The following is a 26,030-nucleotide window of genomic DNA, read 5'->3' as shown; positions in this document are numbered from 1 at the left end:
ATACTGTGAAGCAGCAATCCCAGAGGTTAAGAAATGAGATCCTGTTACCCAACTGTACATATGAATAACTTATTTGCAATATAAAATGATTTCCCTTGCTTAAAAACAAGGAGTTACACCCTCAAATTCCATCACAATTCAGAAAGCACAATAGTACTATAACATTTCACTGGTCAAGAAAGAAGGTTAACAAAACAAATATTGTAAATTCCTGAAAATAACATACTTTGTCATTCTACTTTAGAGACCAGTGATGATTCCCACCCTCCAACTGCCAAGAAAACACAAAACACTAAATTGTGGAACTGAGTTGTTTATTGTATGTACACAAAAACAGTAAATTACACACGAGACGGGTACAGCATCTGAAAGACAAAAGCAGAGAGCAGTGAGGTCATAGGCACCAAATCGATACAAACCACAAACATACATTGAGTGGGGAATTGGCACTTCCAGATGTTTTTTCATATGGGCACTTGCCCAATATGTAGTGGTCATGAGGGGGAAGTTACGTACTAAAATAGGGCCTACATTCTTATCACTAAAAACAATCCATTAAGTAGATTAAAAATATATAACTTATGAAAGGTTTGTGATTTTTTAGCATCAACTTATTAAGAAAAACAAATGTTTGATTTTTCAGCAGTAAGTTTCCTAAAAGCCTTTGTAGCTTCAGTAGTACATTGTTTAACCCCACAACCCAGATGAACAGCAACAATAAGTAGTGTCACACGGCGTAACACTGCCAGATAAATATTTAAGAAAACCGATATGCCTGAAGGCGAAGTGCCTTTCAGGCCTCCAGCACCACCCCAACATCTGAAAATGGTGGGTTTATTTTTCTCTCACATCTGCCCTCATACACAACCAGTCACTTGGAAATGTCTGAATACCACCTCAAAAGGTGGCTCAAAAAATAATGTGTTGAACCAACCAAATTTGGGAAATTAAGCATTTTGCTGTTCTTCAAGTTATCTGTTAAGGATGTTGCGTAAAGTACCGTTTCTTGGATTTTCCATTCAAAGATCAAACCACCGAACAGAATGCCTTTTCCCTCCCACAAAATCAGTTTCAAGAGGTGATCACACAGAATTACATGGATGTTCCCTGAACTAACAAAAGTTCAAGTTACTCCAAATTCAGACAAACTCCTTCCTAAAGTATCTCTGATATTAGACATTGCTGTTCAAGCCCTAAAAATCACCTTTGAATCAACTAAGCAACTCCAAAGACTTTTGATGAGTAAGTTAATCAGGTGCGCTTGTGCAGGGATAAAAAAAAAATCTATACGGTTGGTTTGCAGCAAATTCCTTTGAGCTGTATTTGCTTTGGCTGGAACCTTGCACAGTGCTAAAAAGCAGTGCTTCCACAACCACCCCTGGGGGACCACTACTAGACAGTGAAGGGCTATAACAAACTGGACTGTCTGCAGGTCCAGGAAGAAACTGTGCTAATCAGGGAATAGCAGCTGAAGGTACTACTCACCACTCTGATTCTGTGTCCCATGGCCTTTGCGGGGAGGTTACTGCTGAACTTGGCCCGCACCATTCCACTGTTGCCGTGAGCGCGCATGACTTTGCCCCAGATTACACGCGTCTTGTTGGGCTTGCCACCAGGCGTCACTGTGTTCCTGATGAGATTGAAGAGTGAGCAGAATCAGTCTTCTGTCACGGAACTACATTAAAACAAGGACAACGTTCCGACAAAAAAGCGTCTCTTCTATAAAACATCCATTTGAAATTGGGCCAGACAAGGGAGAAGCATCTTAGAGTAAGGCATAATAACCATTTTATAATACAGTAATAGAGTTATGGGAAGAATACACAGTCCTACAAATCCCTAAAAGCCGGCCACAGCACAAGACTATAGAGAAAACAGTAGCTTTGTGTTTCGACGGGTGACGGCAACCACAAAAAATGTGTCTGTTGGTAAACACCTCACCCGTCTATACGGTAAACTGGCAACACTAGTCTAGGTTAAAAGGATATAACCCACACATTTAACATCCACTATCAAACATGTCAGATGACACTATAGATTACTACCCTAGCAGTGTTAAATCAAAATATACACTGCTCAAAAAAATAAAGGGAACACTTAAACAACACAATGTAACTCCAAGTCAATCACACTTCTGTGAAATCAAACTGTCCACTTAGGAAGCAACACTGATTGACAATAAATTTCACATGCTGTTGTGCAAATGGAATAGACAAAAGGTGGAAATTATAGGCAATTAGCAAGACACCCCACAAAACAGGAGTGATTCTGCAGGTGGTGACCACAGACCACTTCTCAGTTCCTATGCTTCTTGGCTGATGTTTTGGTCACTTTTGAATGCTGGCGGTGCTCTCACTCTAGTGGTAGCATGAGACGGAGTCTACAACCCACACAAGTGGCTCAGGTAGTACAGTTCATCCAGGATGGCACATCAATGCGAGCTGTGGCAAAAAGGTTTGCTGTGTCTGTCAGCGTAGTGTCCAGAGCATGGAGGCGCTACCAGGAGACAGGCGAGTACATCAGGAGACGTGGGAGGAGGCCGTAGGAGGGCAACAACCCAGCAGCAGGACCGCTACCTCCGCCTTTGTGCCAGGAGGTGCACTGCCAGAGCCCTGCAAAATGACCCCCAGCAGGCCACAAATGTGCATGTGTCTGCTCAAACGGTCAGAAACAGACTACATGAGGGTGGTATGAGGGCCCGACGTCCACAGGTGGGGGTTGTGCTTACAGCCCAGCACCGTGCAGGACGTTTGGCATTTGCCAGAGAACACCAAGATTGGCAAATTCGCCACTGGCGCCCTGTGCTCTTCACAGATGAAAGCAGGTTCACACCGAGCACACGTGACAGACGTGACAGAGTCTGGAGACGCAGCGGAGAACGTTCTGCTGCCTGCAACATCCTCCAGCATGACCGGTTTGGCGGTGGGCCAGTCATGGTGGCATTTCTTTGTGGGGCCGCACAGCCCTCCATGTGCTCGCCAGAGGTAGCCTGACTGCCATTAGGTACCGAGATGAGATCCTCAGACCCCTTGTGAGACCATATGCTGACACATGCACATTTGTGGCCTGCTGGAGGTCATTTTGCAGGGCTCTGGCAGTGCACCTCCTTGCACAAAGGCGGAGGTAGCGGTCCTGCTGCTGGGTTGTTGCCCTCCTACGGCCTCCTCCACGTCTCCTGATGTACTGGGCTGTTTCCTGGTAGCGCCTCAATGCTCTGGACACTACGTTGACAGACACAGCAAACCTTTTTTCCACAGCTCGCATTGATGTGCCATCCTGGATGAACTGCACTACCTGAGCCACTTGTGTGGGTTGTAGACTCCGTCTCATGCTACCACTAGAGTGAGAGCACCGCCAGCATTCAAAAGTGACCAAAACATCAGCCAGGAAGCATAGGAACTGAGAAGTGGTCTGTGGTCACCACCTGCAGAATCACTCCTTTTTGGGGGTGTCTTGCTAATTGCCTATAATTTCCACCTTTTGTCTATTCCATTTGCACAACAGCATGTGGAATTTATTGTCAATCAGTGTTGCTTCCTAAGTGGACAGTTTGATTTCATAGAAGTGTGATTGACTTGGAGTTACATTGTGTTGTTTAAGTGTTCCCTTTATTTTTTTGAGCATTGTATTTTATATTTGAGATTCTTTAAAGCCACCCTTTGCCTTGACAGCTTTGCACACTCTTGGCATTCTCTCAACCAGCTTCACAAGGTAGTCACCAGCATTGCATTTCAATTAACCGGTGTGCCTTGTTAAAAGTTCATTTGTGGAATTTATTTTATGCATTTGAGCCAATCACTTGTGTTGTGACAAGGTAGGTGTGGTATACAGAAGATGGTATTTTAACATATGGGCTAAGTGCATATTACAGCAAGAACAGCTCAAATAAGCAAAGAGAAACAGCAGTCCATCATTACTTTAAGACATGAAGGTCAGTCATGGAAAATTAAGAACTGAAAGTTTCTTCAAGTGCAGTCGCAATAACCATCAAGCACTATGATGAAACTGGCTCTCATGAAACTGGCTCCCACGAGGACCGCCACAGCAAAGGAAGACCTAGGGTTACCTCTGCTGCAGAGGATAAGTTCAGAGTTTCCAGCCTCAGAAATTGCAGCCCAATTAACCTCACTAGGGTAGGGGGCACTATTTTCACCTCTGGATGAAAAGCGTGCCCAAAGTAAACTGCCTGCTACTCAGGCACAGAATCTATGATATGCATATAATAGGTGGATTTGGATAGAAAACACTAAAGTTTCCAAAACTGTCTAAGTATAACAGAACAGATATGGCAGGCGAAAACCTGAGAAAAATCCATCCAGGAAGTGTGATTCTTTTTTTGTTTGTAGTTTTCTATTGAATGCCATTACAGTATCCATTGACTTAGAACTCAAATTGCACTTCCTATGGCTTCCACTAGATGTCAACAGTCTTTAGAAATTGTTTCAGGTTTTTATTCTGAAAAACCCCTGAATGAGTATGGGTGTACCGGCGGGGGTACAGGTTAGTCAAGGTAATTTGTACATATAGATGGGGGGGATTGTGATACAGCCTGTAATCGAACCAGTGCCTTAGATCGCTGCGCCAGTCCAGAGCCCAACAGAGTATGCTGTCATTAGAAAGAAAAAAAAGCTCACTTAATTACTCAAAATGCCAGCGCCAAAGCAGACACGACTTTTCACTGTGACAGAGGCAGTATCTCTATGTTGGTTGGAGATAAGGATTCGGACACGTCCTTTAACTTTGAAAATGTCGAGGTGTGAAATAAGTTAACAGCTGATTTGTTTAGTGTTGTCGATGTCTGATGCTGTGAAACAGCTAATATTAGCAGGTCTTGTCATGATAACTTGGTTGGCACAGACGAGCACATCAGCGGTGGAGATCGAATGATTGCTCTCTCTCATGGAAATAATCTTCTGGTCACATTTATATGTAATTATAAACAGGGTGGTTTCAAGCTCTGAATGCTGATGGGCTAACAGCTATGGTGTATCAGACCGTACACCATGCGTATGACAAAACATTTATTTGTATTGCTCTAATTACATTGGTAACCAGTTTACAATAGAATTAAAGCACCACGGGGGTTTATGGCGAAGCGTCGTGCCTATTAGCAGCCCTTAGCCGTGGTATATTTGCCATATACCTGGTCTTACTGCTTAAATAATCATAAGTATAATATATTATACTAGGTACATTGAGTGAGTAATTAAGTCAAATTAACAACTGTCATTAAAGAGGTAATGCACTTTAAAACTAAGATCCCTTGTAATTTCTTAATTGTTCTTAAGCCATGTATGTTTGAAATGTGTAAGAAAATGAGCTTTATCTTACATTTTAAGTAATCTACAGCAGCATTCTAGGATTGTGTTGGGGTCTAAATTAATATAAAATCCGGTGTTATTTTTGGGTAACTGTGCTTCCATAGTAATTTAAATGTTATGTAAATGCAAGCTGAAAAGTACCAGTGGCCACAAGTCAGAGCAGGTCCACTGAGGCCATGGCCCAGTGATGCACTTGAGGTGGGCCATGGGGGCAAAAACCCAAAAGTACACCTTTTTGCTAAAACACTGTTGTAAATCATTAGTGTGAATTAGCCATGAGACAGAAGATGGAGAAACTTACTTCTTAGCCTTGTAGACATAAGCACAACGCTTGCCCAGGTAGAAGTCAACCTCCTCCCTTGTGTAAACTCCCTCCACCTTGAGCAGGGCGGTGTGCTCCCGCTGGTTCCTCAGGCCACGCTTGTACCCGGCAAAGATAGCCTTGCTCCACAGTCTGCGAAAATGAAAAGACTGCATAAACCAGAGCACCCAACCTGTGAATCATCAGTGCCACATGCTGGTGCCAGAGTTATCTAGTCAGTAGTTGATCAACTGCATACCCTAAATACTCAACAGAATCAACCAATGCACAAAAGTACTTCCTACTTTGTACAAACACATTTCAAATTCAGTATTAACTACCTCCAAAAAAGTACCTTACTAAAGAGAGTTAAGTACAGCCTTGCAAATGTGTCTAGTATCGAAAACAAAACGGCATTGTTAAACGTGGCAGATGGCAACAACGCCAACTAAGTTAGCTGGCTAACATTGGCTACTCACCTTCCTGGCATCTTGAGTCTTCTTCCAGGCACGGAAAAACCTGATGAGAAACAATTGAATACATTATGGTCTCGATATGAACGTGCCTGTAGGTTTGACTTGCCATGTGGTTTAGTGTACGAGTTAATAACTTAGACGAAAACTTACAACGCTAACGTATGTGGCTAACGTTAACTCGATACACATACTTCATGAATTCAGTACATTAACGAGATAGCGTCCTCATTGGATCTTTCATGGCGAACTAGCCACTGTGGTAGGGTTCGTCCGTTTAGCCACTAACACACAAATAAGGGAATACTGTTGTATCCTAGTTAGCGTTTATACGCTATTATGCTAAACAGAGATGCATTTTGGTGTATACATCTGAACGGCCTCACCCCTGCAGTCCAGCGCTTGTCAACTTCGTAAAACTATCCAAGTGATATTTTTCTCATCACAGCCTCTTGGACTCAAAAAATAAACTGTATGGAAAGTTTAACTCTATTTCTCTTCGAAAACATATGCATTTATGCCAAATGTAGACTTAATAACATAGAAATTTCGATTTTATAAAAGTGGCCTTCTGTAATTCTCACCTTCACTGTAAGAAAAATGGCGGAAAAGGAAGTTGGAATGGAATGCTGGGAAATTCACGTAGTCGATTACGACAGAAACGCATAATCAAAACATGTATTTATTTGTATCTAACTATTCAACTGTCACTTTATTGCATTCTCGTGCGTTTCACACAACATAATAATCAAAGTAGATAAGAATTTGTCATTTTTTGAAAACAATAATCAAATGTTGTGCGTTACCAGGGTAACCGGGGTAAACTACCAAGTGTGCTGCTAGACAAACTAAACTATGCTCTAGTTGAACTACTGGCCTTTTATTGTCCAAATATAGCTATTAAACTTCAACACTTTCCGTGAAGACACGTAAGAAATATATCTAGCTACGAATCTGTTGATTGTGTTATTGAGCATTTTGGCCAGGATATTTTCTAACACAAAAATGTCACAGTTAGAAAACGGTATTGTTAGTAGCTAGCTAGATAGGTGATGTTGTAAATTGCTTGGCTAATTTCGCTCGAATTCAGTGTTCACAGACCACCAGGATGTCGGTTCCTTTGTCTGGGGTAGAGCTGCTCAGAGTGTGTACAGTGCTCCAGGACTGTGAGGCACAGCTGGCAGTGCTGGGTCACATCATGCCCGACACCTACAGGGGTCGTCCAGAAGCTTATAAGGTATTATCGGATTATCCTCAGCTAACATTATACGCGGAGCTAATGTCAGTTGGCTTTTTCAAGTGTTGATGCGTCTTTAGCAAATTAATGGTATGCTTGCTATCTAAGCTGTAATTTTCTCCTATTCAGCCCGTATTCATATGTTTTTGTGGAAGTTTGTGTCAGCCGACATTGGACAGGTCCTTGAACAGCAGAAACGGGCAGAGCAGAACCTGAAAGCAACCCGTCAGTTTGAGAGAGAGTCTGGGAGACTGTCAGATGCCACCCGTGAGCTGGACAGATCCCAGAAGGAACTGAACCACACAATAGAGGAGAACCCACTGTCCCCTGACAGCCTGGCCAAGGTGCAGAGAGACAGGTGGGTTCCAGATAGCTCTTGTTCGGGGCTTTAGTGCACGTTCTGACTTGGACCAGAGCTAGGTTCCAGACAATTTAATAAAATAGAAGCCCACAACTCTGTGCTTCAAACAGAGATGTATTATGATTTATTATGCACACAAGACAACTTTTCATTGGGATCTTTTTCAGGTCAACCACTGAATTAAACACATTGCCATTGTTTACATTTGTCAAACATTTCCAAGGTGCAGAGCAGACTGTATTAACTGTGAATCCAAAAAGTACCCTGTATGCCATCTACCTCATACATAACGATCATGCTCTCTTTCTCTCTCTCTGTCTTCCTGGCATACAGTCAGTTTGTGGGTCAAGTGATTGCTGATGTGTTGGCAGAGCTGCAAGAGAAAGGGACCTTTCACAGCTTGCTTTTCGCTGTGGAAGAAGAGAAAAGAAGGAAGGCCAACCTCCAGGACATAATAATCAGGTCAGGTTATGGTCAATATGAATATGTAGGCTAATAATTCATTGTCTGTGCAGGCAATAGTCAAATTCTTTCAAAACCCACACAAAGAGGAGGCTGCTGAGGGGAGGGTGGCTTGTAATAATATCTGGAATGTTGTAAATGGAATGGTATCAAACGCATGGATGTGTATGATACCGTTCCAGCCATTTCTATGAGCCTGTTTTATTTTGATTGAAAACAGAGCTATAATTTGTCTTTGCTTATTATAGGACTTGTATACAGTGTCTGCCTTACAATTCAATCTAAAAAGGGATTACATTTGATGTTTTTCCCGATAGATCTACACAACCTACTCCACATTTTCAAAGTGAAAGAAAGTTTTAGAACATTTTCCCCAAAAATAAATATGTAGTGAGGGCCAGCCAGCGAGAGCATAGCAAACATGTCGCAGTGGTGGGTAGTATATGGGGCTTTGGTGACAAAATTGATGGCACTGTGATAGACTACATCCAGTTTGCTGAGTAGAGTGTTGGAGGCTATTTTGTAAATGACATTGCCGAAGTCAAGGATCGGTAGGATAGTTAGTTTTACGAGGGAATGTTTGGCAGCATAAGTGAAGGAGACTTTGTTGCGAAATAGGAAGCCGATTCCACATTTAATTTTGGATTGGAGATGCTTAATGTGAGTCTGGAAGGAGAGTTTACAGTCTAACCAGACACCTGGTATTTGTAATTGTCCACATATTCTAAGTCAGAACCGTCCAGAGTAGTGATGCTAGTCGGGCGGGAGGGTGCGGGCAGAAATCGGTTCAAGAGCATGAACTTAGCTTTGCTAGCATTTAAAAGCAGTTGGAGGCCACGGAAGGAGTGTTGTATGGCTTTGAAGCTCGTTTGGAGGTTTGTTAGCACAATGTCCAAAGAAGGGCCAGATGTATACAAAATGGTGTCGTCTGCGTAGAGGTGGATCAGAGAATCACCAGCAGCAAGAGCGACGTCATTGATATATACAGAGAAAAGAGTAGGCCCGAGAATTGAACCCTGTGGCACCCCCATAGAGACTGCCAGAGGTCTGGACAACAGGCCCTCCAATTTGACACACTGAACTCTATCAGAGAAATAGTTGGTGAACCAAGCGAGGCAGTCATTTGAGAAACCAAGTCTATTGAGTCTGCCGATAGGAATGACAGAGTCGACAGCCTTGGCCAGGTCAATGAAGACGTCTGCACAGTACTGTCTTTTTTCGATGGCGGTTATGATATCTTTTAGGACCTTGAGCGTGGCTGAGGTGCACCCATGACCAGCTCGGAAACCAGGTTGCATAGTGGAGAAGGTACGGTGGGATTCGAAATGGTCAGTGATCTGTTTATTAACTTGGCTTTTGAAGATTTTAGAAAGGCAGGGCAGGATGGATATAGGTCTATAACAGTTTGGGTCTAGAGTGTCTCCCCCTTTGAAGAGTGGGATGACCGTGGCAGCTTTCCAATCTTTGGGGATCTCAGACGATACGACAGACAGGTTGAATAGGCTAGTAATAGGAGTTGCAACAATTTTGGCAGATCATTTTAGAAAGAGAGGGTGCAGATTGTCTAGCCCAGCTGATTTGTAGGGATCCAGATTTTGCAGCTTTTACAGAACATCAGCTGTCTGTATTTGGGTGGGGTAGGCGACGAGGAGGGGGGGGGGGGGGGGCTTGGGCAAGTTGCTGCAGGGGGTGCTGAGATGTTGGCCGGAGTAGGGGTAGCCAGGTGGAAAGCATGGCCAGCAGTAGAAAAATCCTTATTGAAACTATCGAGATTAGGTTATGATCGGTTATGATATCTTTTAGGACCTTGAGCGTGGCTGAGGTGCACCCATGACCAGCTCGGAAACCAGGTTGCATAGTGGAGAAGGTACGGTGGGATTCGAAATGGTCAGTGATCTGTTTATTAACTTGGCTTTTGAAGATTTTAGAAAGGCAGGGCAGGATGGATATAGGTCTATAACAGTTTGGGTCTAGAGTGTCTCCCCCTTTGAAGAGTGGGATGACCGTGGCAGCTTTCCAATCTTTGGGGATCTCAGACGATACGACAGACAGGTTGAATAGGCTAGTAATAGGAGTTGCAACAATTTTGGCAGATCATTTTAGAAAGAGAGGGTGCAGATTGTCTAGCCCAGCTGATTTGTAGGGATCCAGATTTTGCAGCTTTTACAGAACATCAGCTGTCTGTATTTTGGTGGGGTAGGCGACGAGGAGGGGGGGGGGGGGGGGGGGGGGGGGGAGCTTGGGCAAGTTGCTGCAGGGGGTGCTGAGATGTTGGCCGGAGTAGGGGTAGCCAGGTGGAAAGCATGGCCAGCAGTAGAAAAATCCTTATTGAAACTATCGAGATTTAACGGTGGTGACAGTGTTTCCTACCCTCAGTGAAGTGGGCAGCTGGGAGGAGTTGCTCTTATTCTCAATGGACTTAAGTGTCCCAAAACTTTTTGGAATTAGTGCTACAGGATGCACATTTCTGGTCAAGGGCAGTCAAGTCTGGGGTGAACCAAGGGCTATATCTGTTTTTAGTTCTACATTTTTTGAATGGGGCATGCATATTTAAGATGGTGAGTAAAGCACTTTTGAAGAGCAACCAGGCATCCTCTACTGACAGGATGAGGTCAATATCCTTCCAGGATACGCGGGCCAGGTTGATTAGAAAGGCCTGCTCGCTGAAGTGTTTTAGGGAGCGTTTGACAGTGATGAGGGGTGGTCGTTTGACCGTGGACCCATTACGCACGCAGGCAATGAGGCAGTGATCACTGAGATCCTGGTTGAAGACAGCAGAGGTATTTAGAGGGTAAGTTGGTCAGGATGATATCTAAGAGGTTGGTTACGGATTTAGTGTTGTATCTGGTAGGTTCCTTGATAATTTGTGTGAGATTGAGGGCATCTAGCTTAGATTGTAGGACAGCCGGGGTGTTAAGCATGTCCCAGTTTAGGTCACCTAACAGGGCGAACTCTGAAGATAGATGGGGGCGATGAATTCACATATGGTGTCCAGGGCACAGCTGGGGGCTGAAGGGGTCTATAACAAGCGGTAACGGTGAGAGACTTGTTTCTGGAAAGGTGAATTTTCAAAAGTATAAGCTCAAATTGTTTAGGCACAGACCTGGATAGTATGACAGAACTCTGCAGGCTCTCTCTGCAGTAGATTGCAACTCCGCCACCTTTGGCATTTCTACCTTGTCGGAAAATGTTATAGTTAGGGATAGAAATTTCAGGATGTTTGGTGGCCTTCCTAAGCTAGGATTATGACACAGCTAGGGCATCCGGGTTGGCGGAGTGTGCTAAAGCAGTGAATAAAACAAACTTAGGGAGGATGTTTCTAATGTTAACATGCATGAAACCAAGGCTTTTACGGTTACAGAAGTCAACAAATGAGAGCGCATGGGGAATGGGAGTGATGCTGGAGGCTGCAGGGCCTGGGTTAACTTTTACATCACCAGAGGAACAGAGGAGGAGTAGGATAAGTGTACGCCTAAAGGCTAAAAGAACTGGTCGTCTAATGTGTTTGGAACAGAGAGTAAAAGGAGCAGATTTCTGGCCGCGGAAGAATAGATTCAAGGCATAATGTACAGACAAGGGTATGGTAGGATGTGAGTACAGTGGAGGTACGCCTAGGCATTGAGTGACGATCAGAGATGTTTTGTTCTTAGAGGCACCATTTAAGCCAGGTGAGGTCACCGCATGTGTGAGGTGTGGAACAAAAGGGCTAGCTAAGGCATATTGAGCAGAGCTGGAGGCTCTACAGTGAAATAAGACAATAATCACTAACCAACATAATGACATTAGGGAGAGGCATGTGTAGCGGAGTGATCATATGGTCCATTTAGTAACTTGGCGAGCTGAAGACACGGCAATTCAGACAGCTAGCAGGCTGGGGCTAGCAGATGGGCCTCAGGGGGACGTCGCAACGGAAGAGCCTGTAGAAACCCCCTCGGACGGTTACGTCGGCAGACCAGTTGTAATGGATCAGCGTGGATCTGTGTCGGCAGTAAAGGGGTCCAGGCCTATTTGCAAAAGAGGTATTGTAGCCCAGGAATTGACTGATGGATCTCTGCGGCTAGCCAGGAGATGGGCCTAGCTCGAGGCTAGCTCCAGGCTAACTGGTGCTTGCTTCGGGACAGAAACGTTAGCCAGTTGTAGCCACTCGGATAGCAGCTAGCTAGCTGCGATGATCCGGTGTAAAGTTTCAGAGCTTGCGGTAGGAATCCGGAGATGTGGTAGAGAAAAATCAGTCCGATATGCTCTGGATGGATATCGCGCTGTGCAGACTGGCAGGATTTGATCGGGCTGAGGCCAACGTAAATCTTAAATACTTGGTGGAAGCACCTTTGGGAGACATTACAGCTGTGAATTCTACCAACTTTGCACAACTCTTAGGGCAAATATATCCATTGTTTTAGTCAAAATCGCGAAAGTTCATTACATTTGGTTGGGGATCATTGACGGAAAGCGATATTTAAACCTCGTCTCTGATTTTTTTTAAAGCAGATTTAATTCAGGACTGAGACTAGACCACTCAGGAACAGTCAACACCTCTTGGAAAGCCCTTCTGGTGTCTTTTGCATAAAAATGTGTGTAGTTGTTCACAGAAGACTGAGGTGGGTTTCTCTGTAACTTTTTAACTGGGCTTTTCTTCTTTCATATTTATTTTGATCCTAACAAACTCCTCAGTTCCTGCCGGTGACAAGCATACCCATAACATGATCCCAATACTTGGAAATACAAAGAGATCAACAACATTGCATTCACTCATATTCCTGGCCTGTATGACAAAGTGAAAAGAAATAGCCGGTGTTAAAAAAAAATCCACTAGATGGGAACGGAGGTAAGATGTCAGACTCTACAAAGCGGTGCAGATTGCCTCAAGATAAAATCATAATATTCAATATCTGTAAGACTAAATATTAGAACTTTAAATACTCGTGGGTAATAACCTTCAATCTGGATTAGACAAAACAACTCATCAGGCTTAAGAAATGTATCGACAAATATTACAACAACAAGCAACACCAAACATGACAGAGTAAACAAGGAGAACCAATCTCCAAAAGAAAATGAGACTGATGGACACAGACCATTTATGCTTTTCACTACCGGGAATGGTAAGGGTGGAAACCAATCTGTTCAAATCCATCGACGACAAACTGCATACTTGAATTAGTTAGGAAAGATATAAAGGAGTTGAAGGCGAGCCTCGAGACGAGTGACGAAAAAGCTGCGACAATGGAGAAAGAAACAAACAAGCTTGAAGGGACAGTCAATAAGATTGAAATGGACGTTAAATGAACTTAAAGGAGAACATCTTTCTGAGAGAAGCCTTACTTGACATACAGAATAGATCTATGAGAGAAAATATGGTACTTACTGCTATCCAAGAAAAGGGAGAAGTTCCTGAAAATGTGGTGAAGGAATTCCTTATTACAGCGCTTCAGAACCCACGCGAAGCTGTTGACAAAATCCAACTTGAACGTGTACACTGTTTCGGACAGAGAGGATCCGAGATATGAGCGCCCAATCTTTGCCAAATTTGCTTTCTTTAAAGATAAAATAATGGTTGAAAGCCTGGGTAAAAGACTAACTGACATGAAAATAGGCATGAATGATAAGTTCCGAAGGAAATTGCAGAACGGCGCAAAGCTCTGTACCCAATCTTCAAGGAGGAGATATTAAAAAGGAAAAGTGTAGCTCTCGTAGTCGATAAACTGTATATTGATAACCAAATGTTCCGAGACACAGACTACTCCATGGCTATTCTAAATATTACAAAGTTCCCATAGAGGATTCTAATAATGGAACACTCAATATTAGCCATGGTCGGGCTTGTAATTTAAAAAAATATCAACAATTTAAATAAATAAACTACACTATACCATTCTAGGTAGGGAATGTTGGAAAAATAATTAGTATTAGACTTTCCATTTATTGTATTTTATGAATTGATAAGATGGCATTAGAAGAAAGGATAATTAACCAAATTGTACATCTTAAAATAGAAGGAACTGGAACACAAAAGTACTGAATCAACATGGAAGAGATAAAACACAGAGGACACAGTAGGTGGGTATGTGCTGGAGTATTGTGATGGAAGGTGGGGTGTGTGTTTTTGTGTTTGGAAAAGTGTGGAGTTGAGTCAGTGAAAAAGGATGGTGGTTGCAAATCCCAGAGCCCATGTGTGCTTGTGAGCAGGGGTTATGAGAGCTTTCAATTTTGTGCAGATGTGGGATATACATTTTAAAATATATCATACATGTAGTTGATTTATTTATTGGCCCATCCCCAACCCTATACCTGAGCGACCCATACGCTAAGGAGAAGTCCTTATCTGTTTTATGGACCTACCGTAAGTAGCCTATACGCAGCCAAATCAGAAAGATGAATGTGGTCTGAGACCTACTAAAGCAGCACCACACACTCAAGATTCTGAGCCTGCCTGGCAGGGTTGGTCCTACAAAGCCAAATCCCCCTGATGGGAGAGCATAATATACAAGGAAATTCTCAAAGCTGCTAATGAGAACCTTGAAGACCTTGTACCTAACTGGTGGAGATTCCAGTGGGGTGTCCCCACCCAGGCAGTGGCAGTGCTGACAACACTAGCTGCAGTAACCAATGGGGAGGGGGTCACACTCGGACAATCAGAGAGGGGGCATATTATTGTGGCCCTGGTGGCAAAGGTCTGACAACACAGAGATGCTTGGGAATATGGTCACAACGGGGGACCGTTGGGGTGTAGCTGAGTTTCATCAGCTAGGACGTGACAATGGTTAATCAAATCTCCCTATTATTGCTACGTTTTGCATGCCTTCTCAAACAGCTTCAACTGTATATCAAGTTCTTTCTTGAGTTGGGCTCAGTGATGGAACAACTGAATAGTGGGGAACAATTGGAGGTTTACTTAGTAGCAATGCAAATATTATGGTATAGCTATATGGACACTCAATCACTATGGTACTTTTAAATGGTGAGTTTACAAACATATATTATGATAAATAGATTTGAAACTTGTATCTCAATATGGTAAATGGTGAAATAAGTATAGCCAGTTATAATGAATGGCTTAGCAGATAATAAGAAAAGACGATCAGTATTTACCTGGCTAAAAGAGAAGAAGTTTAATATATATTCTTTACAGGAAACTCATTCAACTATTTTAGATGAAGTTGTGTGGAAAAAGGACTAGGGAGGCAAAATATATTTCTCCCATGGGCAAAGAAACTTGAAAGGGGTAATGATATTAATTAACAGCCATTTTGATCCGAATGTGCAAATTGTCCAAACAGATCATCAAGGTAGATGGGTGAATGTAAATATGTTATTGGACCATAAACAGGTAAAGGTTATGGCTCATTAACCTTTACGGACCAAATTATGATGATCCACGCTTCTTTGAAAAGATATATAATAGTTTATCAACCAAAGAAGCTATACAAGACTGTATTATCATGGTGGGAGATTATATTACGGTTTTAAATACCGCTATGGACTGTAAAGGAAATGACACTACAAACTATCCCCTTCATACACTTAAGGAAATCCCGAATATCATGGATATATTGGAACTAGTGGATATATGGAGGCTTAAATATCCTGACCTAGTGAGATATACATGGCAGAGGCTCAATCAATTTAGTCGTCTTGACTACTTTCTCTCTGGCACCAAAAGTTAGTGTTGATAGGGGACAGATTGCAGTCGGAGCATCAAATAATTGGCATATATATTACTCTTACAGAATTTCCACGTGGGCAAGGATATTGAAAATGTAGTTAAAGCCTAATGGATAACAACTTGTTTTTAACTAGGACAGAAGTATTTATAACTGACTATTTCCGACAAAACATAGGTATTAGAGGTCGACCGATTATGATTTTTCAACGCCGATACCGATTATTGGAGGACCAAAAAAAGCTGATACCGATTAAATCGGCCGATTTTTATATATACACTGCTCAAAAAAATTAAGGGAACACTAAAATAACACATCCTAGATCTGAATGAATGAACTATTCTTATTAAATACTTTTTTCTTTACATAGTTGAATGTGCTGACAACAAAATCACACAAAAATTATCAATGGAAATCAAATTTATCAACCCATGGAGGTCTGGATTTGGAGTCACACTCAAAATTAAAGTGGAAAACCACACTACAGGCTGATCCAACTTTGATGTAATGTCCTTAAAACAAGTCAAAATGAGGCTCAGTAGTGTGTGTGGCCTCCACGTGCCTGTATGACCTCACTACAACGCCTGGGCATGCTCCTGATGAGGTGGCGGATGGTCTCCTGAGGGAGACCATACCTGGACTCCTCCCAGACCTGGACTAAAGCATCCGCCAACTCCTGGACAGTCTGTGGTGCAACGTGGCGTTGGTGGATGGAGCGAGACATGATGTCCCAGGTGTGCTCAATTGGATTCAGGTCTGGGGAACGGGCGGGCCAGTCCATAGCATCAATGCCTTCCTCTTGCAGGAACTGCTGACAGGAAGTTCCTGCAAGAGGAACCCAGGGCCAACCGCACCAGCATATAGTCTCACAAGGGGTCTGAGGATCTCATCTCGGTACCTAATGGCAGTCAGGCTACCTCCGGGGAGCCCATGGAGGGCTGTGCGGCCCCCCAAAGAAATTCCACCCCACACCATGACTGACCCACCGCCAAACCGGTCATGCTGTAGGATGTTGCAGAACGTTCTCCACGGCATCTCCAGACTGTCACGTCTGTCACATGTGCTCAGTGTGAACCTGCTTTCATCTGTGAAGAGCACAAAGCGCCAGTGGCGAATTTGCCAATGTTGGTGTTCTCTGGCAAATGCCAAACGTCCTGCACGGTGTTGGGCTGTAAGCACAACCCCCGCCTTTGGACGCCGGGCCCTCATACCACCCTCATGGAGTCTGTTTCTGACCGTTTGAGCAGACACATGCACATTTGTGGCCTGCTGGAGGTCATTTTGCAGGGCTCTGGCAGTGCTCCTCCTTGCACAAAGGCAGAGGTAGCGGTCCTGCTGCTGGCTTGTTGCCCTCCTACGGCCTCCTCCACGTCTCCTGATGTACTGGCCTGTCTCCTGGTAGCGCCTCCATGCTCTGGACACTACGCTGACAGACACAGCAAACCTTCTTGCCACAGCTCGCTTTGATGTGCCATCCTGGATGAGCTGCACTACCTGAGCCATTTGTGTGGGTTGTAGACTCCGTCTCATGCTACCACTAGAGTGAAAGCACCGCCAGCATTCAAAAGTGACCAAAACATCAGCCAGGAAGCATAGGAACTGAGAAGTGGTCTGTGGTCACCAGCTGCAGAACCACTCCTTTATTGGGGGTGTCTTGCTAATTGCCTATAATTCCCACCTTTTGTCTATTCTATTTGCACAACAGCTTGTGAAATTTATTGTCAATCAGTGTTGCTTCCTAAGTGGACAGTTTGATTTCACAGAAGTGTGATTGACTTGGAGTTACATTGTGTTGTTTAAGTGTTGCCTTAATTTTTTTGAGCAGTGTATATATGTGTTTATAATAATGACAATTACAACAATACTAAATTAACACTTTTATTTTAACTTAAAATAATACATAACTAAAATCTATGTAGTCTCAAATATATAATGAAACATGCTCAATTTGGTTTAAATAATGCAAAAACACAGTGTTGGGAACAAAGTAAAAGTGCAATATGTGTCATGTAAAAAAGCTAACGTTTATGTTCCTTGCTCTGAACATATGAAAGCTGGTGGTTCAATATTCCCAGTTAAGAAGTTTTAGGTTGTAGTTATTATAGGAATTATGACGCGTCAACAATTTTCTCTATACCATTTGTATTTAATGTACCTTTGACTATTTGATGCTCTTATAGGCACTTTAGTATTCCCATCCCAATCTCAGGAGTTGATAGGCTTGAAGTCATAAATAGCACTGTCCTTCAAGCATTGCTAAGAGCTGCTGGCAAATGCAGGAAAGTGCTGTTTGAATGAATGCTTACGAGCCTGCTGCTGCCTACCACCGCTCAGTCAGACTGCTCTACCAAATATAAAATCATAGACTTAATTATAATATAATAAACACAGAAATACGAGCCTTTGGTCATTAATATGGTCAAATCCGGAAACTATCATTTTGAAAACAAAATGTTTATTCTTTCAGTGAAATACGGAACCGTTCCGTATTTTATCGAACTGGTGGCAACCCTAAGTCTAAATATTGCTGTTACATTGCACAACCTTCAATTTTATGTCATAATTATGTAAAATCCTAGGAAATTAGTTCGCACCGAGCCAGGCGGCCCAAACTGTTGCATATACCCTGACATTGCTTGTAATAAAACGCAAGAGAAGTGACACTTTCCCTAGTTAATATTGCCTGCTAACATCAATTTATTTTAACGAAATATGCAGGTTTAAAAAAAATATACATTTGTGTATTGATTTTAAGAAAGGCATTGATGTTTATGGTTAGGTACATTCGTGCAACTATTGTGCTTATGTTAAATCTTCACCCGCTTGGCGAAGTAAGCTGTGATTAGATGATAAATTAACAGGCACCTCATTGATTATATGCAACGCAGGACAAGCTAGTTAACCTAGTAATATCATCAACCATGTGTAGTTAACTAGTGATTATGTGAAGATTGATTGTTTTTTATAAGATAAGTTTAATGCTAGCTAGCAACTTACCTTGGCTCCTTGCTGCACTCACATAACAACTGGTCAGCCTGCCACGCAGAATACAATGTAATCGGCGTCCAAAAATGCTGATTACCGATTGTTATGAAAACATGAAATCGGCCCTAATTAATCAGACGACCTCTAATAGGTATAGAAGATCCCCTTATTGTATGGGACAATTTTAAATCCAATTCAGTACTCATCTCTAAAACAAAAGCAATTTAGGTCAAAATAATACATCTTTTTTATTTTTAACCTTTATTTAACCAGGAAAGTCAGTTATGAACAAATTCTTATTTACAATGACAGCCTAGGAACAGTGGGTTAACTGCCTTGTTCAGGAGGAGAACGACAGATTTTTACCTTGTCAGCTCGGTGATTCGATCTTGCAACCTTTCAGTTACTAGTCCAACGCTCTAACCACTAGGCTACCTGGGAACCTGGCAAGGCATTTGGAAAATATTCAGACCCCTTGATTTTCCCACATTATGTTATGTTAGACTTATTCTAAATTTTAAAAATCCTCAATCTACACGCAATACCCCATAATGACGTGAACAATTTTTTTATTTTGTTTATTTAAAAAGAAAACATGCATTATTTACATAAGTATTCAGACCCTTTGACATGAGACTTGAAATTGAGCTCAGGTGCACCCTGTTATCATTGATTATCCTTGAGATGTTTCTACATCTTCATTGGAGTCCACCTGTGGTAAATTCATTTGATTGGATATGATTTGGAAAGTCACACACCTGTCTATATAAAGTCCCGCAGTTGACAGTGCATGTCAGAGCCAAAACAAGCCATGAGGTCAAAGGAATTGTCCGTTGAGCTCCGAGACAGGATTGTGTCAAGGCACAGATCTGGGGATGGGTACCAAAGAAAATTCTGCAGCATTGAAGGTTCCCAAGAACACAGTGGCCTCCATTCTTAAATGGAAGAAGTTTAGATCCACCAACAATCTTCTTAGAGTTGGCCGCCCGGCCAAACTGAGCAATCGGGGGAGAAGGGCCTTGGTCAGGGAGGTGACCAAGAATCCGATGGTCACTCTGACAGAGCTCCAGGGTTCCTCTGTGGAGATGGGAGAACCTTCCAGAAGGACGACCATCTCTGCAGCACTCCACCAATCAGGCCTTTATGGTAGTGGCCAGACGGAAGCCACTCCTCCGTAAAAGGCACATGACAGCCTGTTTGCCAAAAGGCACCTAAAGGACTCTGAGCATGAGATACAAGATTCTCTGCTCTGATGAAACCAAATTGAACTCTTTGGCCTGAATGCCAAGTTCCATGTCTGGAAGAAACCTGGCACCATCCCTACAGTGAAGCATGGTGGTGGCAGCATCATGCTGTGGGAATTGCTGCCAAAGGTACTTCAACAATGTACTGAGTAAAGAGTCTGAATGCTTACAGTACCAGTCAAAAGTTTGGACACACCTACTCATTCAAGGGTTTCTTTATTTTTACTATTTTCTACATTGTAGAATAATAGTGAATACATCAAAACTATGACATTACAACCACTGGGTTGAGATTGGGTGATTGTGGAGGCAGGTCAACTGATGCAGCATTTCATTACTCTCTTTCTTGGTCAAATAGCCCTTACCCAGCCTGGAAGTGTGTTGCGTCATTGTCCTGTTGAAAAACAAATGATAGTGGGACTAAGCGCAAACCAGATGGGATGGTGTTTCATTGCAGAATGCTGTGATAGCCATGCTGGTTAAGTGTGCCTTGAATTCTAAATAAATCACTGACAGTGTCACGAGCAAAGCACCATCACACCTCCTCCTCCATGCTTCACGATGGGAATTACACATGCGGAGGTCATCCGTTCACCTACTCTGCGTCTCACAAAGACACGGCGGTTGTAACCAAAAATCGCAAATTTGGACTCAGGACACATTTCCACCGGTCTAATGTCCGTTGCTTGTGTTTCTTGGCCCATGCAAGTCTCTTCTTATTATTTGTGTCCTTTAGTATTGGTTTCTTTGCAGCAATTCGACCACGAAGGCCTGATTCACACATTCTCCTCTGAACAGTTGATGTTGAGATGTGTCTGTTACTTGAACATTGAAGCATTTATTTGGGCTGCAATTTCTGAAGCTGGTAATTCTAATGAACTTATCCTCCGCAGCAGAGGTAACTCTGGGTCTTCCTTTCCTGTGGCAGACCACATGAGAGAGAGTTATCATAGCGCTTGATGGTTTTTGCAACTGCACTTGAAGAAACTTTCAAAGTTCTTGAAAATGTCCACATTGAGTGACCTTCATGTCTTAATGATGGACTGTCGTTTCTCTTTGCTTATTTTAGCTGTTCTTGCCATAATATGGACTTGGTCTTTTACCAAATAGGGCTATCATCTGTATACCACCCCTGCCTTGAAACAACACAACTGATTGGCTCAAATGCAATAAGAAGGAAATAAATTCAACAATTTAACAAGGGACACCTGTTAATTAAAATACGTTCCAGGTGACTACCTCATGAAGCTGGTTGAGAGAATGCCAAGAGTCTACTCACACTTACACATTGAGCCTGATTGCTGTCTGTGTGTATTGCAGGGAGGAGGGCAGCCAGCAGAGGATCAAAGCTCTTCAGAGACAGCTGCTTGACATCCGCAAGGAAAAAACTCTGGAGCTGCAGGTACCATAACTGAGGAAGACAACGGAGACACATTCCTTCACGTGCCCGATATGATTTTCAATCTAGTAATGGGCAAGATTAGAATTAGGCTACACATTGACTGACTCTTGGTGGTGCTCCAAGTTCCTTGTGGGTGTCAGACGTCGATGTCTTTGAAAATCGGGGTGCCTCCCTGTTTTTCCTTCTCAGGTAAATACATGACAAAGTATTGGCAACTTATGTAATACTTTGCGCAAACTGTCTTAATGTTGTCCCTTTAGCGACTTGAGGAGATGACTGCCCACCTGAAGGACCAGCTACACGGGAGGAAGGCTAAGACTGGGCTGGAGAGGAAGTATGTGAAGAGCAAGGCGGAGCTGCTGGTGTACCAGGGACAGAAGATCAACACACACTCTGAGAAGCAGCTGGAGGAAGAGATCAGGGTGTGTGTCTTTGTGGCACTGTCCAGAATCATCCCCTAGCCCCTAAGGCTGTGTTTACACAGGCAGCCCAAATCTGATCTTTTGCCCAATTAGTGGCAAACATCTGATCTTATTGGTCAAAAGACTAATTAGTGGTAAAATATCAGAATTGGGCTGCCTGTGTAAACGCAGTCTAAGTGCCTCATGCAGTGACGGATTGGCAATTCTGACATATGCCAGATGGGCTGGACCATTTTTGTTGTTGGGTAGGCTATATTATAAAATATATATATATATATATAATATATATATATTTTTTTATATAAAGACATGGCCTGCGGGCCATGGGCCTGTTAAGATTTTTATTGTACAGAGTTTTGCGCAATTTCTATGTTCTACTAATCTATAATGAGCTTTTGGCTGACCAGTGGGCAACAGCCATCTAGTTAATGTGTATTGAGTTTCCACTTCCTCTGATGTTGAACCTCAAGTTAATTAGCCTATGATATTACTTAGTGCACATATGTATTTAAATGTCATGTGTCAACACTGCTCCCAGTTTCTAATTAGGGTGTGTAGGGTCAGGGTGTGTGTGTGGGGTGTGGGGGGGGTGAGTTGGCGGCGCATGTAGTGATGTGGGCTGGTGTGGATGAAATGCCAGGGATGAATTCTTGTTCCAGTCCACCCATGAAGATCTCATAGAATTGGGTAGGCATTGCTTTTTGCTAATACCTACACATTTCTTGTAGCTATCCCATCCTTTCAGATCTACACAAGTGGCTAGGGGGTGTTTCTGGACAGAGCCTTTGGTGTGACTTGGCTACAGACTTTGTAGTAACTGTGAGGTTTGGCTGTACAGAGATGATTACCACTACATGTGTATCTGTGTAATCATTGTTCCTCTGTCCTCAGCTACTGCGGGAGAGGTTGGAGGAGGAGAGGAGAGTTCATATGAAGACGGAGACTTTCCTCAAGAAACATCAGACAGTATGTGGTTGTTGGAAAATGGCATGACATGACTTGTGTATAGGAGTATAATTTATCTTTTATCTTTTGTGTGACATATACAGTACCGGTTAAAAGTTTTAAAATACCTACTCATTCCAGGGTTTTCTTTATTTTTACTAATTTTCTACATTCTAGAATAATAGTGAACACATCAAAACAGTGAAATAACACATGGAATCATGTAGTAACCAAAAAAGTGTTAAAAAACAACAGGAAAATGACCCAACACACCTCCAGGCTGTGTAAGGGCTATTTGACCAAGAAGGAGAGTGATGGAGTGCTGCATCAGATGACCAGGCCTCCACAAAAACCCGACCTTACCCAAATTGAGATGGTTTGGTATGAGTCGGACCGCAGAGTGATAGAAAAGCAGCCAACAAGTGCTCAGCATATGTGGGAACTTCTTCAAGACTGTTGAAAAAGCATTTCAGGTGGTGAAGCTGTTTGAGAGAATGCCAAGAGTGTGCAAAGCAGTCATCAAGGCAAAGGGTGGCTATTTAAGTATAAAATATAATGATTTTTTTTGAACACTTTTTTGGTTACTACATGATTCCATATGTGTTATTTCATAGTTTTGATGTCTTCACTATTATTCTACAATGTAGATAATAGTTAAAAATAAAGGAAAACCCTTGAATTAGTAGGTGTTCTAAAACTTTGGACCGGTATTGTATATTGGGTGTAGTAGGATGACTTGGTACATTCTTTGAGCTGACATCTAAATGCTGTTATTTTATTGCAATAGTAGAATCCCAAATCAATCCCTAGCACCTATTCAGGGTTCGGCAACCTTTACGAAAGCAATAGCAATTAAAACATTTTTAATCACAAAAAATGTGTTGGGGGAGCTGTACAAGAAATTGATGAGCCCTTGTCTCGAGAGCAATAGCGGCCATAGCTGGGATTTAGCACCACGAATAGCTGCAGATCAAATCACTGCAAAATCTGACTTTCAGAACCACAAAACAGTGGACAGCGGCCGTCAGCAGAGCCATATTTGTCTGTCAGGTGAAGCTGCAACAATGTGTGTTTGTGTGCACCTCTCAGAGTCTGGATGAGAAGCTGGAGGTGTGGATGGAGCGCTATGAGAGAGACATGGAGGACAAGCAGCAGGAGCTCAACAGCCTGAGGAACAAAAAAGCTAACAATCTCTCCCAGCTCCAGGAGCTGGCCAAGAAGGTGAGGACAAAGCCTGGGTTGATTTCATTAGGCACCAAACAGGGAAAAACAGACTGAAATAGGGAGGGACCACCTGGACTTTTCTAAAAAGAAACAGTAGTTTTCATTTTCGGTTGAATAATGTTTTGCTTCGGTGTGCCCTAATGAATACAACCCTGGTCTGCATGGCTCACAACCCATTTCTTTCTGTAGTATACGGTTTAGCGCACTGACACTAGGTAATGAATAGGATAGTAGGCCTGATATACACTGAGTATACCAAACATTAGGAACACCGTCCTATTATTGAGTTGCACATCCCACCTGCAAATAAACTGTTATTGCAAGTCCTCAGATCATTAAAGGGGAAATCTGCAGTTGCTACATACGTTTTTTTAAACTTTTAAATGAATTGTACACTACATAGCCAAAAGTATGTGGACACCCCTTCAAAGTAGTGGATTCTATAACTAAACCGAGATAGACCACAGTGTGTCGTTTTCAATATATTGGCGCGTTCTAGCATGCATCTGCATATTTCCGTCGGGGAACGCCTACTCTGTGAAGTGCGCCTGTGCAATAACTCAATTCACCCTTGCACTCCTAAACAACGCAATTTAAAAAAAACTTTGACCCTTTTGCAAAGTCTCCAAAACATAGTCCACTCTGTTCATAACAGATTGTAGTTTTGGGAACAGAAAACTGTATTGAGATCAAATGTTTCATCAAGGTGAAAATGTGCAGAATGTCAGCCAAAATCCACCTTCTCCAACTGCAGGTCAGTGGGCTTCCTCTCACTACCATATTTGGTACTGAGTGGAAACGCCAAGCAGATGCTTCACATCTGGTGAAATATCTGTCTCATTGTTCTGTGACACAATCTTCATAGACAAACATTGGCAGTAGAATGGCCCTTACTGAAGAGTTCAGCGACTTTCAACGTGGAATTGTCATAGGATGCCACCTTTCCAAAAAGTCAGTTTGTCAAATTTCTGCCCTGCTAGAGCTGCACTGGTCAACTGTAGGTGCTCTTATTGTGAAGTGGAAACGTCTAGGAGCAACAACAGCTCAGCCGCGAAGTGGTAGGCCACACAAGCTCACAGAATGGGACCGCCGAGTCCAGAAGCGCGTAAAAATGTCTGTCCTCGGTTGCAACACTCACTACCGAGTTCCAAACTGCCTCTGGAAGCAACATCAGCACAAGAACTGTTCATCAGGAGCTCCATGTAATGAGTTTCCATACATAGCTTTTTACTAAAATAGACTGCAAATTGCCGCTTTTAGAAAGTATACCCGTATGGAACAGAAATTGTACTCTGGATATTGACTCGGTCTTTGTACTTTCTTCTGTTCCAGTACAGAGACATTGAGCAGGTGGTCATCGAGGACAGGATGGAGAAAGAGGCCCTACGCAGGAAGCTGGAGAAGGAACATATGGAGCGAGACGCAGCCACCAAGGTAATCATTGAACAATCTTTAATAAATCACCACCACCTGCCCAGCAAGGAAACCAATCACATCCAGTGGCAGTGCAGTGTTTAATGTCATGCATCTTGTTCACAATTGTACTCCCCTCTTCTTTTGTTCATTCCACTAAATCATTTTCTTATTCCCTGTCTGTCACTTGCAGATCCAGTCGTGGTGGAGGGGAACATTAGTGCGACGCGGCCTGGGCCCCTATAAGAAAGGCAAGAAGCCCAAGTCCAAGGAGGGAAAGAAGGGAAAGAAGAAAAAGTGAGGTGTCCCTTCTTCAAGAGCTCCAGTGAAAGGAAACCAAAAAAAAATCTCAATACAGACATGTTACTTTTCATCAATGTTCAATTCCTGATTACAGACAATCTAAGTCGACACTGGCCTGTAGGCAAATATATCTTCAATGAGAAAAGCTTTTTTTTTCTTTAACAGAGTGAAGTTGGCATGGTCATTTTGAATACTACTACCACCATTGCCAGGTTCTTACTTATATTCAGTCTAACACAAGGGCAAGAATGGTAATAAACAAGCGTACTCATGAGA

At 42.7% G+C, this 26,030-nt stretch overlaps 2 protein-coding genes across 4 annotated transcripts; one reads left to right on the top strand and one right to left on the bottom strand.

Annotated features, from left to right (window-relative positions):
- Positions 1-297: 297 nt before the first annotated feature.
- Positions 298-6,649, bottom strand: LOC129832117 (60S ribosomal protein L35a). 2 transcript variants are annotated; one of them, XM_055895891.1, is made up of 5 exons: positions 6,482-6,649; positions 6,102-6,141; positions 5,623-5,775; positions 1,486-1,630; positions 298-365 (listed from the first exon to the last, which is right to left on the bottom strand). In XM_055895891.1, exons 2-5 carry the CDS (start codon positions 6,110-6,112, stop codon positions 342-344), a joined length of 333 nt encoding a protein of 110 aa, XP_055751866.1. In that variant the 5' UTR covers positions 6,113-6,141; positions 6,482-6,649; the 3' UTR covers positions 298-341. The 2 variants fall into 2 exon arrangements, with proteins under 2 accessions (XP_055751866.1, XP_055751867.1); XM_055895892.1 differs by lacking the exon at positions 6,482-6,649 and adding an exon at positions 6,249-6,390.
- A 23-nt stretch (positions 6,650-6,672) lies between these two features.
- LOC129832115 (dynein regulatory complex protein 9-like) lies at positions 6,673-26,030 on the top strand. 2 transcript variants are annotated; one of them, XM_055895887.1, is made up of 10 exons: positions 6,673-7,024; positions 7,186-7,332; positions 7,488-7,690; positions 8,027-8,155; positions 21,366-21,447; positions 21,708-21,869; positions 22,761-22,835; positions 23,904-24,035; positions 25,371-25,472; positions 25,645-26,030. In XM_055895887.1, exons 2-10 carry the CDS (start codon positions 7,204-7,206, stop codon positions 25,750-25,752), a joined length of 1,122 nt encoding a protein of 373 aa, XP_055751862.1. In that variant the 5' UTR covers positions 6,673-7,024; positions 7,186-7,203; the 3' UTR covers positions 25,753-26,030. The 2 variants fall into 2 exon arrangements, with proteins under 2 accessions (XP_055751862.1, XP_055751863.1); XM_055895888.1 differs by having other exon boundaries at positions 6,673-7,332.

The sequence above is a fragment of the Salvelinus fontinalis genome, chromosome 33 (genome assembly GCF_029448725.1).
Source record: "Salvelinus fontinalis isolate EN_2023a chromosome 33, ASM2944872v1, whole genome shotgun sequence".
Lineage (NCBI taxonomy): Eukaryota > Metazoa > Chordata > Actinopteri > Salmoniformes > Salmonidae > Salvelinus > Salvelinus fontinalis.
This window is presented reverse-complemented; position numbering and strand designations above follow the sequence as displayed.

What these genes read in the sequence shown, in the direction of transcription:
- LOC129832115 (XM_055895887.1), top strand. Translation starts at nt 7,204, where the DNA reads ATGTCGGTTCCTTTGTCTGGGGTAGAGCTGCTCAGAGTGTGTACAGTG. An exon ending in GTCGTCCAGAAGCTTATAAG is followed by an intron (nt 7,333 to 7,487) that starts GTATTATCGGAT and finishes TTTTTGTGGAAG; the next exon opens with TTTGTGTCAGCCGACATTGG. An exon ending in AAAAAACTCTGGAGCTGCAG is followed by an intron (nt 21,448 to 21,707) that starts GTACCATAACTG and finishes TTGTCCCTTTAG; the next exon opens with CGACTTGAGGAGATGACTGC.
- LOC129832117 (XM_055895891.1), bottom strand. An exon ending in TATGTCTACAAGGCTAAGAA is followed by an intron (nt 1,631 to 5,622) that starts GTAAGTTTCTCC and finishes CAATCTCATCAG; the next exon opens with GAACACAGTGACGCCTGGTG. An exon ending in TGGGACACAGAATCAGAGTG is followed by an intron (nt 366 to 1,485) that starts GTGAGTAGTACC and finishes TTTGTCTTTCAG; the next exon opens with ATGCTGTACCCGTCTCGTGT.